The sequence below is a fragment of the Exophiala aquamarina genome, assembly GCF_000709125.1.
Source record: "Exophiala aquamarina CBS 119918 chromosome Unknown aczIA-supercont1.2, whole genome shotgun sequence".
Classification (NCBI taxonomy): Eukaryota; Fungi; Ascomycota; class Eurotiomycetes; order Chaetothyriales; family Herpotrichiellaceae; genus Exophiala; species Exophiala aquamarina.
The window spans coordinates 4,712,947-4,726,613 of record NW_013550586.1 but is presented as its reverse complement, the minus strand read 5'-3'; the positions used below and the strand labels follow the sequence as shown (position 1 = coordinate 4,726,613).

The 13,667-nt window shown below is 50.3% G+C and overlaps 6 protein-coding genes across 6 annotated transcripts; 3 read left to right on the top strand and 3 right to left on the bottom strand.

Moving 5' to 3' along the window:
- Positions 1–3,034: 3,034 nt before the first annotated feature.
- Positions 3,035–3,484, top strand: A1O9_03517 (uncharacterized protein; the record flags this gene model as incomplete). Its single annotated transcript, XM_013409081.1, has 2 exons — positions 3,035–3,277; positions 3,374–3,484. The coding sequence occupies 2 exons, from the start codon at positions 3,035–3,037 to the stop codon at positions 3,482–3,484; spliced, it is 354 nt and encodes a 117-aa protein (XP_013264535.1).
- Positions 3,485–3,728: 244 nt separating this feature from the next.
- On the bottom strand, positions 3,729–4,772 carry A1O9_03516 (uncharacterized protein; the record flags this gene model as incomplete). Its single annotated transcript, XM_013409080.1, has 5 exons — positions 3,729–3,816; positions 3,883–4,274; positions 4,326–4,379; positions 4,450–4,555; positions 4,690–4,772. The coding sequence occupies 5 exons, from the start codon at positions 4,770–4,772 to the stop codon at positions 3,729–3,731; spliced, it is 723 nt and encodes a 240-aa protein (XP_013264534.1).
- A 569-nt stretch (positions 4,773–5,341) lies between these two features.
- On the top strand, positions 5,342–6,081 carry A1O9_03515 (nascent polypeptide-associated complex subunit beta; the record flags this gene model as incomplete). The annotated part of the gene is made up of 3 exons (XM_013409079.1): positions 5,342–5,387; positions 5,593–5,757; positions 5,834–6,081. The coding sequence occupies 3 exons, from the start codon at positions 5,342–5,344 to the stop codon at positions 6,079–6,081; spliced, it is 459 nt and encodes a 152-aa protein (XP_013264533.1).
- A 360-nt stretch (positions 6,082–6,441) lies between these two features.
- Positions 6,442–7,844, bottom strand: A1O9_03514 (uncharacterized protein; the record flags this gene model as incomplete). The annotated part of the gene is made up of 2 exons (XM_013409078.1): positions 6,442–7,696; positions 7,762–7,844. The coding sequence occupies 2 exons, from the start codon at positions 7,842–7,844 to the stop codon at positions 6,442–6,444; spliced, it is 1,338 nt and encodes a 445-aa protein (XP_013264532.1).
- Positions 7,845–8,635: 791 nt separating this feature from the next.
- Positions 8,636–10,348, bottom strand: A1O9_03513 (uncharacterized protein; the record flags this gene model as incomplete). The annotated part of the gene is made up of 1 exon (XM_013409077.1): positions 8,636–10,348. One exon carries the CDS (start codon positions 10,346–10,348, stop codon positions 8,636–8,638), a length of 1,713 nt encoding a protein of 570 aa, XP_013264531.1.
- Positions 10,349–11,720: 1,372 nt separating this feature from the next.
- A1O9_03512 (uncharacterized protein) lies at positions 11,721–13,591 on the top strand (the record flags this gene model as incomplete). Its single annotated transcript, XM_013409076.1, has 5 exons — positions 11,721–11,990; positions 12,052–12,174; positions 12,231–12,879; positions 12,939–13,412; positions 13,476–13,591. The coding sequence occupies 5 exons, from the start codon at positions 11,721–11,723 to the stop codon at positions 13,589–13,591; spliced, it is 1,632 nt and encodes a 543-aa protein (XP_013264530.1).
- Between the last annotated feature and the right edge of the window lie 76 nt (positions 13,592–13,667).

Sequence of the window (13,667 nt, the reverse complement as noted above, 5' to 3'; positions counted from 1 at the left end):
AGCACCGAGAAAGCGGATCTTCGCAAGGGAGATCCACGAGAGCGGTAGCGAGCAGCGAGCAAGAAACGGAGACAAATCTCGAAAGAGAGGATATCTTCGTCTCGCTGGTAGAGTAGTGCTTTGCTTTGCTTGATTTGGTAATAAACTAAGGGGAATAGAAATATGAAAGGGGTAAATTAAATGAGACAAGTCGGGATGAGAAGGGATTTTGATGTTGAGCAATAGTGTATTTGCTCCCTTCAGCCAGCTAGCGAGCCCACAGCACAGCACAGCACGGCTCGGTCAGGTCAGGTCAGGTCAGGTCCAGGTCGGATGAAGGTCGGCAGAACGAGTGTCGCTCTGGACCTTTTCCTCGAATTTCTCTTCTTGTGCTGGGAAGTGGTGGGAACCTGAAGTCTTGGGAGGGACAACCAAAAGCTTGAGGAGGGGAGTACAGTGGCGAAGAGGACGGAAGTCCAAACTGAAGTGAGAAGTGGTGTGTTATGTTCGCGGGGAATACAAAACAAGGAAACAATCGTGAGGGTTAGAGGCCAAGAGACGGTATCTCAAAGCAATGGTGTCATCAGAGGAAAAATTTTCTCCTCTCTGGAGCTCCTCTTGTCCCTCACCGGAGTGGTCCGAATGTGCAAATTGAGCAAAGATATTATGAATCTGGGTTTTCCGGGGGGCACGAAGGTACTGTGGCTAGAGGCGGGAAGACGGAGGAGAGGAAGTGGGAACAGTGCAGTAGACACGGGCTCTTTTGATGGGGAGGACGGTTAATGATGACCGGTTTGTGGTGTTTGCGATATTTGAATGGAGTAAGAATATGGCAGGTATGGAGTCGGGAGGCATTGAATTAAGAGTTTTGCTTCGGGGGCGAGGTAATGGAGGAGGGGGGCATGGGTTGAGGGCAGTCTAACTAAGTAAGATGCTAGCATGGAACAGTTAATAGCGATTCTGTGGACCGACTGTGGTTGGATGTTTGGCCTTCTCGGCCCATTTTTTACCTTCCTCAACCTGTCAACGGGGAGGGGAGGGACGAGAGATCATAGGTACAGAGATGTGGGAAGTGCAGCCTGGCCTGGCCTGGCCTGACGCTTGGTCCCCCCTTCAGCTTCTTGGGCTAGTGTGGGTATCCCAGGCTCTTTTGCGAGTGGTGAAAGGCAGACCATCGCCGAGCATCGCAAAGTAAAGCAACGCAATTCTAAGAGAGCAGTCCATTCATCTTGCAACGCAAGGACATAGGACATACTCTGTTTGGAGTACGAGGTAAAAGAAAGTAGTACAACGAGCTGTGGCTTGGGGGTGAGTGTCACTCGAGGCGCATTCCAGAGACGCGCCGGGCTGGAGGCGGAGGAGGCACCTCTGTAGGACGAGGCAGAGGGCAGGTGCTCGTAGTAACTCGTAGGAGTAACTCGTAGGTACTAAGTAAGCAGGAAGCGATCCCTCCTGAACGGTGTCCACCCCCATCGGGCGGGCCACTGGAGGACTCGAGCAGCGGGAAACACGGCGCTGGGTAGCTGACGTCACAGTTGCAGGGTGAAAGCAGTAAGGTCCCCAACACACATGGAACACTTACGGAAGGTGGGACGAGGACGTTCCTTCATTGGGCCCGAGAGTCAAAGCAAAAGTAACGGTAATAGCAGATCTATTGAAAGTGTGGGGTACTATCGTGATCCTCCGTGCTCTGTTGCATGACAACGGAGCAGGTCAAGGGAATTGTTTGCATTTAAATGCAGTCTTCTCCCGGAGCGGGTCACGTTGAGCAAGAGGAGGGGCAGACGCCCTGGTGCAAATAAGATCTCTTCCGTGACGGTTAGAGATCTTTCTCCGATTGACCTGCCCGAAAGGGGCAAAGTGTGCGAACTGGACTCGACACCTCAGACTCACCAGGGATAGGATATCTCAATTGGGGTTAGTGCAAAGCGAGAATGAACAATGGCATTCTCCGTGCCCCAAGAGTCGGTTGCTAGATGTTGGCGAATAGCAGAGCCAGGCGTTGGATGATTGAGTAATACCATGAGGCTATGGCATTTGGTAAGACCGGACAGGAGACGCCAGACAACAGCCGAATCCCACGAGGATGGGATGGCAAGTGTTAGGGACTAGCGGGTACGGTGGGCTGTATGCATCTCAGGTGTAGGATGACGTTTTCCACACCTTCCACACCTTCCAGAGCATCACGGGCTCTTGCCAACCACTTTCAGTAATAACAATAATTGTGGGTACAGGACTCCCCCATTTCTGCTTCGACTTCTTACCAACTCCAACAATATTAATCTATAGGTACGACGCTGTTGTGCAGACTGTAATCACAAACAGGGACAAACCAAACCGTCTGTCAACCCTCGGACGGCCAACAATGTCTGGTCGAACCCCAGGCCTGCAGCCCATCTAACCCAAAAGTCACGTTTATCAAACATTCGCGGCGAACTCCCACCCAAACAAAGCCGCTGGCCTCTTATCTTTTCTCCAACACTACACCTCGCGGTGCCCTTCCATTTTGCCAGACAGACATTCAACCAAGGCCCTTCAGCCTTTCCCTGTCAGGCATATTCTTCCGTCTCTAGCAACTGCAATTGCTCAGATTGGCCAGCTGAAGGTCATAACGGCCGTCCTTTCTTATTAAAATACTCCTCTCTCCAGTAAAATGTATGGGGAGGACGCGGAATTCATCCAAGTCTCGCCTGCACGACCTCGCGCGTAGATCGCGTTCCAGTCTGCCACATGCAAGCTTAGGCACGGCGGCAGGGCAACGCTTACTGATGGATGACATTGATCACAAGTTTTAAGGTAGGCTGAGGGAGATAAGTCACAGTAAATATAACTGGACTCTGCCCTCCCTCGGGTTTCTTGTATTGTTATCTTCACCACCTCTTTCTGTTCTCCCACCTGCTTCTCCCCGCCTCCCTTGCATCAAGAGATATTATCTCCAAGGATCCCCTCTTCAGAAGCACTGGTAAGCTCCAATTCACGCAACAGCAAGCTCTCAACTTCATCAACCAGGCATGACCATCACTGACGTGGACAAAGTCATCTAGCATATCTCAAAATGGCCTTGCCATTCAAGCATTTCGCCAAAGCCCAATCCGATTTCAAGCCCCCGTTGATCGCCAACGAGAACGCGTTCCTGGGCGACATCGTCAGCAGCACCGACACTGAGAAGCCAATCACCTCTGGCTTCTACAGGCTCGAGAAGGGCACTCCCCTTGTGTACACTTATACTTACCACGAAACCAAGATCATCGTAGAGGGCGAATTCGACATCACCGACGAGACTGGTCAGTCTGTTCACGTAAGTTAAAATCTGCTCTTGAAGACAAAGGAGCCCTGTGTGGCCACTTTGTTTCCTTCAGCACTGGAACAACTTCGCTGACTCATGGTTCAATAGGCCGTTGCCGGAGATGTCTTCTACTTTCCCAAGGGCAGCGTCATCACCTTCACCACCAAATCGTACGGTCTAGGCTTTTTTACTGGCCAGCGAAAGGAGGGAGCCGCATAATCCGTAAATTAGCCCGGAGTTGGCAACCGAAATGCATATACCAACATTTTGAAAAGAAGAAATAAAACTACAATTCTCAACCTGTTCCCCACATCGGTATTGTCTTATTGCCGTCTATCGTTATCTCGCAATTCTAGGCTTGCTCCGCAATCTATAACTTGCAAAGTGATGCCAACTGACAAGAAGGAAAAGTACATCCGTATCAACTCGACCGCATCACAGGCTGGGCTTGAGGCTGCTCAAGTCACAGGGCCTCACTGGTGGGTAAACAATCCTTGATGAATTTCTCCAAGTGGTCAATCTCCTCTGGGTCGGCGGAATGAGCGAGGCCCCTAATTGTAACCGTTAGCCGTGCCTCCAAGAAGCGAAGCAAACCACACAGCACGCAGTCTACGCACCTGTACACTTTCATTTCGACCTTGTGGCCAAGCTCCTTCTTGAGGACCTCGGCTGTCTGTTGTCCCCAGGACAGTTTGACCAGCGGATCTGAATCGCCGTGGCCCATGAAGATCGGTGTGTCCTTGTTTGCTTCCGACGCCTCTTTCGCGAAATCCTTGATCTTATCGCCCAACACAAGGTAACAGCTCAGGCCGAAAATGCCGCCGAGTTTGTGAGGTGTGGTAATGCCAGTGAAGAGGGACATTGCGCCTCCTTGCGAGAAGCCACCGAGAATAATGCGATTGGAGGGTATCCCGGCAGAGATCTCATCCGTGATGAATTTGGTGAACGTCGTGCGACTGCGGAGGATGCCGACTTCATCATGCGCTTGTTTCAAGTCGTCGAAGTCGGTCTGTCAGGGGAAGATTCAGTCAAAGAACGGGCCAGGGTTGGGACTGCAAACATCGTCGCGGCGCCTTACGATATCGTACCATCCAGGCATGCTGTAGCCCATATTCTGGCAGATCAGTCAGCACTTGTAATCGTCGTATAAGAGCGCGATGAGGACAGTCGCTCGTTCGACGTACCACTGTGATGGGAATGGCAGGAGCATTGGGGAAGATGAACTTGACGTCTTCGAATTTCCCTCGTCTGCGCCAGGACTCGGCAAGGGACACCCTGTAGGAAGTACAACTGAATTAGTTCCTGAAGCCTTTCAGGACAATAGGGTCCGCTGCGGTCATACGTACCAGCCTGCACCGCTATAACGGTTATATCAGTCAATATGCAATTCGTACGCCAATGGATCTATTTTCAAGAGTTTTTACCTGTCGCCCAGGCCGTGTGCCATGATCACCGTTGCCGTGTGCTTCTTCAGCGCCGGGACGACAAAAGCGGCCTTGTTAGCCATGGCGCTGTTCTGAGATGTATACCAAGAGACAAAGGCCAGAAATGCAAAGGCAAGCGTGGACCAGAAAACAGCAGGGTGAACTTGAGTCCACATTGAAATTGCGGGCAGCAACATCTGTCTCCAACAGAGGAAGCGCAAGCTCAGGTGCTACTGTAGGTGAACCCCGCCCGAGGTTGCCGCAGTCACTCCTAGCCCCCTCGGTCACTTGGCTGCTACTGACACTGGAGTGCTTATGTAATGATTTTCTCCTTCTCCGAATCACTCGCACTCGGCGTTCAAATTCACGCCAAGACTTATATAGCACATTCGAGACTGCCCATCCTCCAGAGCATCAGCGACCAGTTTGGACGTTTTACCATCAACACCTCAACGCCAGGACGGAGGATAGAGTAAGCATTCTCCATTTCACCGCCGTGTGGCCCTCTCCCCGTCGATATACATATTGTGCATTGGAGATTTACCAGCTAACAACATCACAATAGACCACGGTCCAGCTCTTTCATTCCCTTGTCCGATAGCTTTCAGCCTTCTTCACTCCGGTGGAGCCCTGAACGTCGCTTACTGCAAACATGGATCAGGAGAAGTTGAAGCGCATGCAGGCGCAGGTGCGAATTGGTATGTCTCCAGCCCGATTGGATTTCAAGCTTGGTTTGTGCGCAGATTCCAGAAATGGCTGACAGTTGCCTGTACAGGGTATGTAAATTCCTGAACTTGCTCCCACGAAGTAATCAACGCCGCGGCATGTGTGAAACTGGGCTTGGCCCGTCGGAACGAGATGAATCTGAATAGCCACTAACCAACACTTGCTACAGAGGCAAAGGAACACCCCGGAGAAAAACCAAGAAGGTCCACAAGTCGGCTGGCACAGATGACAAGAAGCTGCAGACGTCGCTGAAGAAGCTCAACGTTCAGCCTATCCAAGCTATCGAGGAGGTCAACATGTTCAAGGAGGACGGCAATGTTATCCACTTCGCTGCGCCCAAGGGTAAGTCGGTGGGAGAGACGCCTTTTGCCAGAAAGAGCACACGTGCCCAATTGCTGACCGCCTTACTCACCAATAGTGCACGCCGCCGTTCCCTCCAACACTTTCGCAATCTACGGCAATGGAGAGGACAAGGAATTGACCGAACTCGTTCCCGGAATTCTCAACCAACTCGGACCCGACTCGCTTGCTTCACTCCGCAGACTCGCCGAGTCCTACCAAAGCTTACAGAAGAAGGAGGGCGGCGAGAAGAAGGATGGTGACGACGATGACGACGAGATTCCAGATCTGGTCGAGGGTGAAAACTTTGAAGGCAAGGTGGAATAGCTGCGTCCAACTTGAGGAAGGACGAGGTCGCGCGAGCCTAGATGAACCCGATCCCATTTGGCCAGGCTCACGCCGAGCGTGCCTGTCGCTCATCTATTTCCCTTCGCATGCTCTTCCCTTTGCATAAAAGGCTGCCATGCAACCAGCCATGTAAAGTGCTACCATCATCATAAAATCCAAATGGAAAGGTTCCCTTGGCAGAAAAAGACCCATTTCAGTGCAGCCATGGGGGATCCTAATATCTAAGTCTGAATTGTACAGTGTGCATGTGCAAGGACCAATGCATACCCAGGTAGTCAGTCATTAGTGCCTCTGTTGTGATCTCGATGGAAACCGCAACCCGCTGGACAATGTCCCCTCTCAATCGTCCTTTATCCCACAAAAATCCGTCCCGAGCCAGCCATCAACGCCATGCCAAAACGACCAATACCAGCCGTTAGCTGGGTCCCAAGCACCATTCTCCTTGAGCAAAGGTCCTTCTCCGATGATTCCATCACTAGCCCCTGTTGTTCCCTTCTTTCCACCCACAAACCAAGATACTATCGGGATACTCCTAAGAACCCGCTCTCCAAAGGACGGCTGCGGTGGTAATGCTTCTGATATTGGCCGCAGAACCGCCTTCTTCACTTTGATGTGCGTCATGTAATCTGATTGGAAAGTTCGGTCTTTTACTTGGCTCGGAAGTTGAGGTGTAGAACGAGAGCGCAAATTTGACGTGGCGGTGGGTGACTGAGGAGGCGAGATGGCTGTGGCTGTTGCTGAAGATGCTGTGGTAGAGGTTGTAGAAAAATCGTCTGATACACCCGGTTGGCGATATTGAAGGTCTGGTAAAGTTTGTGACTTTGGTAGAGTCTGATAGGCTCGCTCGAACGCTGCTAGAGCAGATTGGGACCCCGCGAAGATATTGGCAGATTGACCAGAACTCAGCGTGCGAGCCTTCCGGCTTGTGTCAGGTCTGATCAAATCGGCGCTATCCTGGCCGTCAGGGCCTACGGGTAAAGGAGCATCTGTTGCCGGTCCCTTGCCGGTCCACATCTCACAATGGACTAGGTAACCATCAATCTCAACAGGACTGTAGTGGATGGCTCGCTCTGCGGCTTGGTATGAATCAAATGTGATCTTGATCCAATGTTGACCACCCATGTAAACTCGGCTCTTCTTTATTGCTTCGCGACTGAGATTTTCCCGCACAACTATTGATGATCTGGAGAAGGCCAACGGGGAGTTCGAAGAGAGAAAGAGGTTAGGGTCTTCCCTTGAATAGTCCTCGCAGATTATTCCCGGCGAAACAATCCTTTCAAACTTGGACAGAACTTTCCATTCGGATTTTTTGCCAGCGTATCCATACAGCACGCACTCGGTTGGGACAGTATCAGGTTCTGTGCTCCTGGGTACATCTGCCGAGGGGGTGTTGAGGGAGCTCTTTGTTCTCTCGGCCTCTCGCTCTTGCTCCTGTGTGAACAACTTTCCAAACTCCGAAACTGCTGAACTCTCTTTTTGCCGCAAGGGCGTAGTCCCAGTTCGCGGCCTTGATGCTCGTGAGCCTGTAGCTCTTGTACTGCGGTTCCGACCGAAAGGTCCAGTTTCTTCTGGTTGTCGTGCATATCGTGATGAACTAGAGAAATCAGAATCACCTTTGGCACCAGAAAACTTTCCGAAGTCCATGACAGGCAGACTCACTCTGGATAACGGTAGCCCCATGGCAGGGTTTCGCCTTTTTGATCCCGTGCTCGTTCCTCTGGAAGGACAGAGTGAATCTCCATTTTGTTTGCGCCCGCGGGCGTATAATTCACGGGCAGTTGACCAAGGATTTCGGGCGCAGACGACCACCACACACCACACTTGTTTCTTGTTGTGGCAACGCAGAAACGTACGGGTGAACAGACCGAAAATCGGTGGGCGGTATCATGTGCAACAGCAGGAGGCAGCGAGTGAGCGTAAATAAACAATGAGTGGGTTCATCAAAAACTTCCCACTTCAAACTTCAAATGTCATGAGTGGACTTTTGGGAAGGAACGCGTCCTCGCGTAGCCACACTCCCGTTACTTACGACTAGGTAGCACGCACTACCAAGTCATGCTGCCTTCCTGTTCAGAACTGTAACTGCCTCTAGTAGTGTACTAGTCCAAAAAGAGCTAGCTCTGTCGCCTCCACGCCTCGCCGCTTTTATGAACGGTATCCTTTGTGCTCGGCTATCGATGTTCAAGTTCTCTGATTGTGACCTCAGCAGCACTCTAACAGCGATGAAATCAACGACGGAAGATCGATCTAGTATGCGTGAAAGCGTGACGATTAGACCCCCTTGATCTATGCCATGACAAAAATGTTTCTTTCACCCCCTACCAGCCTGGAATTGGATGTACCTCTTGAAATGTGCAATTGAGAGGAACCTGTCCGAGAAGCAGCATAATTCGTCTGATTCACCTGGGTGATCAGCTCACTAGCTTTGAGGAAGTGAATAGCAGGAGCAAGGCACCGTCCGCGCTAAGAAAAAGCTTCGATTCCTTTCTGAGGCTAGCTATGAACCGATCAATCGACTGTTCCTATCAAGGCGTCAGGAAGGGTATAACCATTCATCTACGCCTTCAAAGTCAAGCTCAGGGAAGCGATGAGGGGATCCGGCTCCGAACAGAGCTTGCCAGTCAGTGCCCGAGACTCCCACAATTCCCAAACTGTCGTTGTTCTCCACCAACATAGCATTGTGGTCGCTAGCCTGGGTGATCGTCAGTTCATCACGTCTACTGCTTAGCCCACTGTGCAGGTCGTATTGAACGTTGGACGTTGCTTGCGACTGTTTTTGGAATTGCACTAGCAAATCGTTGTATACGTGCAGGATGGCTTCTGCACTTGGCCAATATGGCGATACTGCTGAGATCGCAGGAAGGACCTGTCGAAGTCGAGTTTGAGCCTGAATTGCAAGAATTGCCGCCCTGTTTCGTGCAGCAGTTCGAGCCTCGTGACTGATCTGGAGAGCAGTCGCAAACAATGAGGTCAGCGCCGTAAACCAACACATAGAAATTGCATTTGCAGCTATTATATCGTCGAAAAGCTTTGAAATGGCAGTGGCAGCCGCTTGGCATGTGACGTTGGAGTTCAACTTCTGGACCGGATCGGCATGGGGGAATAATTCCTCTGGCAAGCGGTGAAGATGTAACAGTGCTAGGTTGTAATGTAACTGAAGCTGCAACGCCCAGAATCTTTTGGTATTGGACTTCTCTATCGGCTCGGCCAAAGCCGTCGGTAAGTTGAGATACCATGATACGAGTTTTCTGTCGACGCTTTCTTGTGACACCTGAAAGGATTCGGGGGATGTAGCATATCTTCGAACTGCTCCTGGACTGGAAAGCTTGATGATGGATATCATGATATGACAAAGTTGAGTATTTTGGATACAATAATCAATATCGACTTTCCCGTTCACTTGGCCATTCTGCTCAACGAAATCGTCTGTCTGCAGTGGGGTTTGATCAATCTCATCCAAATCTATCATGGACGGTCTTCCATGGTGCAGACTTGACAACACTTCGACTTGGAACAGGGTCCACCAGATTCTTCTATAGATCCTTCGATCTTGCTTAGGCATTAATATTGGGAGTGCTGTAGCTAGATCACGGTGCATCCCGAGTCCAAATGCAACGCGACACGCAACCCCGGCCCAATAGTAAACGTTCGAACAAATGTCATCGGCGCCCTCAAGGTAGAACATAAAAAGCAAGGCGGCTTGCACAACGTGCATACGATCATTCTCATAATGCAAGTCAAACAATGCCTTGGCCCTTCGATAGATTACCTTCTTAACTTGAGATCTCCGAGGGAAAATGTTGGGATGCTCACTGACATGAGCTCCAGCGAGGAGGACGGCCTGAAATAGTAGAAGGGGCGGAGGGTTGTCAAGACTCCTGTACTGTCTTCGAAATTCCGATTCATCAACGATAGGGAAGCCAGGATGGATTTTGCTAAAGAAGGACTCAACTAACTCATCTCTCACCTTATGTATCGGTAAGGCACTGAGGTCGTCGACAAATGAGTTTGAGTACCACTGAATTAATGGCATTGCTGGAGACGGCTTCCATGGCATAGTAGGTCGTACCGATGGAAAGGGGAAATGTAGAGAAGAGGCATCAAACCCTACCTCATCGACCAGCTTCGCAAGATTGGATACGGAAGTTCCAATGTAAGCAATGCGTGTATACCCTTTATCTTGAAAAACTTCCCAATTTGACTTGTTGATTTGGTGGAAGAACCGAGACAGCGCAGTTTTCGCCATAGTGTCTTCGGGGATGTCACCCTCGCTTGATACATCTGGTCGCAGTGCTCTATCTCGTCCCTCTGCCAAGGAGAAGTCGCCATAGTCGAGTCGTCCTGGAGGAAGCTCGCTTTGCTGACCGAGAAGTTCAAAAGCCACTGAAGATGTAGTCGGTGTGGGTGACAAACCATCCTGTGACTTTGCAGACTGCCGTCGCTTCTTCAGTCTCCTCTTCGCCTTGTGTTTCTCTGCTAGTTCGAAGCTGATAGATGGTCAGGTCTCGCAGCCATCTACCTAGCTACATTCGTGGCTTGACTAATCATGGTTGATAAGACTTACCTACAGACAATGTTACTTTGGCGACAGGCTATACAAGGGAGGCCCTGATCAAGGTCGCAGCGAACTTTTCGTCGGTAACAGACATCACAAGCCATTGACCGTGGTGATTCCCGTGGGCTACACGGCGCAAAATCTGAAGATAAGCATGAATGTGATCGCCGATGTAATTACCCATCATCCTATCCAGTCCAGGTTTGGTTAGCACGCTTGAGGCTTTCGTCGCAGGGAAGGAATGCCGAATTCGAAATCTATTTATCACTTCGCCACTTGGCCCATTATTCAACGTCAGCCTCGTCTCTGCCCTTGGCTACAATACTTCATGTTCGGGGCTGATTTAATCTTTGCCCATTCAGCAGTATACCGATCTCATCCGTGCTTTTGCTTTGGCGATGGGAAAGTACAAAGCAAGTCTACCTATCTACCAGAGACGGACGACCGGAATTTCGGATCGTTGTAAGTGTTTTCTTGATAGGAGGATATGCCCCATTTTGCCCTGGCAGGCCTCGAGGCCTTGGCTATGATGGAGCCATACTAGGTTGGAAATGCGCAAGCGTGGAAGAATAAAGCAAGCATGGGAACAGCCAGAGATAGGGTCTATCCAAAATCTTGGGCGTCTGTTCTAGTCTCAATAGTCCTCAGCAAATCACAACCATTCGCATTTCGATCGGCTCTTCTGGAGCCAAAGGTTGCGTTACAGACGGTTATTCAGATAGGTCAGGCACGTTGCAGCTCCGCCTCTAATCATACCACGTCCGACCGAGCTCGGTGCCCCCGAAGATCAGGTCACGTGTCACCATTTGCTAACGACTCTGCTTCTATCTTCGGTTGACCCGATATAAATAGGTTGCGACTAAACAGATAAGCAGCCCAGGGGATTGATATGCCCACGAATCATGGTTATCTCATGTTCAGATACTTTCCGAGCTTGCTTCTCTGTACATTGAATCATGGCTCTCGCATCCTTGGATCAAAAGGCATAAAGACTTCCAGCAGTGCGGCAGCTTGTGAAGCCAGGAATGTGTCCGAGGTAAGATTGCAGGGACATCGGTAAAGCATGGATTGGCACAAGATTGCGGAAAAGGCGCAGCGTCGAGCACTCGACGCCATTCCCCAGTCATGGAGATTACCAGCTGAGGCATTGCCAACATCTTTGAATGCCAGTGTGATTGATGTTCCTCAAACATGTGGCCTTCTGAATGCCCGTCAGCTAGAGATTACTGAACTTACAGCAACGGAACTCTTGTCTCGCATTGCAGAAGGACAAATGACTAGTGTCGAAGCAACGGAGGCTTTTTGTATTCGATCGGCCATCGCCCACCAACTGGTAAGTACATATATATGTCTTGGATATCTAACACGGTCAACCTTTTGATGGTATTTCTCAGACAAACTGCTTGACATCGTTCTTCCCGAAAGCTGCATTGCAAGTAGCAATAGAGCTGGATGCTCATTTCTCACGCACGGGCAGGACGATTGGGCCATTGCACGGACTACCAATTGCCATCAAGGTAACGTTGTTTAGACTCACTCTGCCAAGGAAGACATTTGACAATGTCTCAAACAGGACCAATACAATGTCAAAGGTGAATTATCTACTTTGGGTTATATGGCCAACCACGAAAACTTTGCAACGGAGGATGCAGCAATTGTGCGAACCATTCGAGAATCCGGTGCAGTCATCTTCGGGAAGACCACTATGCCGCAGACTGGTATGGCCGTTGAAACGACCAGCCCTCTATGGGGCACAACGAAGAACCCATACAATGCCCAACTTGTGTCCGGTGGCTCTTCTGGTGGAGATGGAGTTCTTGTTGCCATGAAAGGGTGCCCGGTATGTCCCTCATCGGATATTGGTGGCTCAATTCGAGTGCCTGCAGCTTTCAATGGGCTTTACTCGATCAGACCAAGCGCGGATAGGATCTCGAAAACAGGCGTCATAGCCACTCTCGGCGGTCAGATATCCATTAAGACTTCTTGTGGTCCAGTTTGCCACAGCTTGGCCGATGTGAAACTTCTTGCAAATATAGTGAATGCATGGCCTCAGATGCAGTTTGAGCCAGGCATTGTCCCCATGCCTTGGAGGGTGCTCGATCCACCGAACAGAAAATTGAGCTTTGGCCTACTCGAATACGACGGCGTGTGCATGCCCCATCCGCCAATTTTACGTGGGTTGAGAGAGACAGCAGCTAAGCTGGCAGCTGCTGGCCACGAAGGTATGAATGAATTCCATGTATCACTAGACGTCCGAATAACTTGCTAAAATTAAATATAGTCGTCCCTATAAAACTACCATTCGACTGCTGGAAAGTAGCCCTCACCACATGGGGGATATACTTCCAAACAGGTGCTGTCGAATTGAAAGCACGACTGGCAGTAGGAGGAGAGCAGATGATACCGTCACTGGCCTATCACCTTCAGGCGTTTGGCATCAAACCATTATCGGCATGCGAAGCATTCGCCCTCAATCGCGATATGCTCGATTACAAAGCTCAAATGAGCTCCTTCTGGAATTCGCCGCCTGGATCCTCGAGGCCATTTGATGGGCTCATCGCCCCAGTTCACCCGTCAGCCAGCTACCCTCATAACTTCCCGTCCTGGTGGGGCTATACCTCTCTTTGGAATATTCTGGACTATCCCTCTTTGACTTTACCTATTAAAAGGTTCAAGGTTTCACCTGAACTGGACGCCAAGAATCTGGACTATCTCCCATTAGATAACCCTTTCGACAAGCCAACCTACGAGATGTGTACGTTCCAACGTTGTGGGGCAAATCTGAACTTGGACATTCGAATGCTAACAGGTTGACCAGACGACCCCGAAACCTTTGCTTCCCAACCGTTATGCATCCAATTGGTTGGAAGACCGTTCCAGGACGAAGAAATTACTGCAGTCGCAGAAGTCGTAGATGCAATCATCAATAGCTGAACACCAACTTTGACCAAGACGCAGAAGGTTGACGGGGGTTTCCTGGTGGGAGTGTAGGCTCTCCCTTCCATGCTGA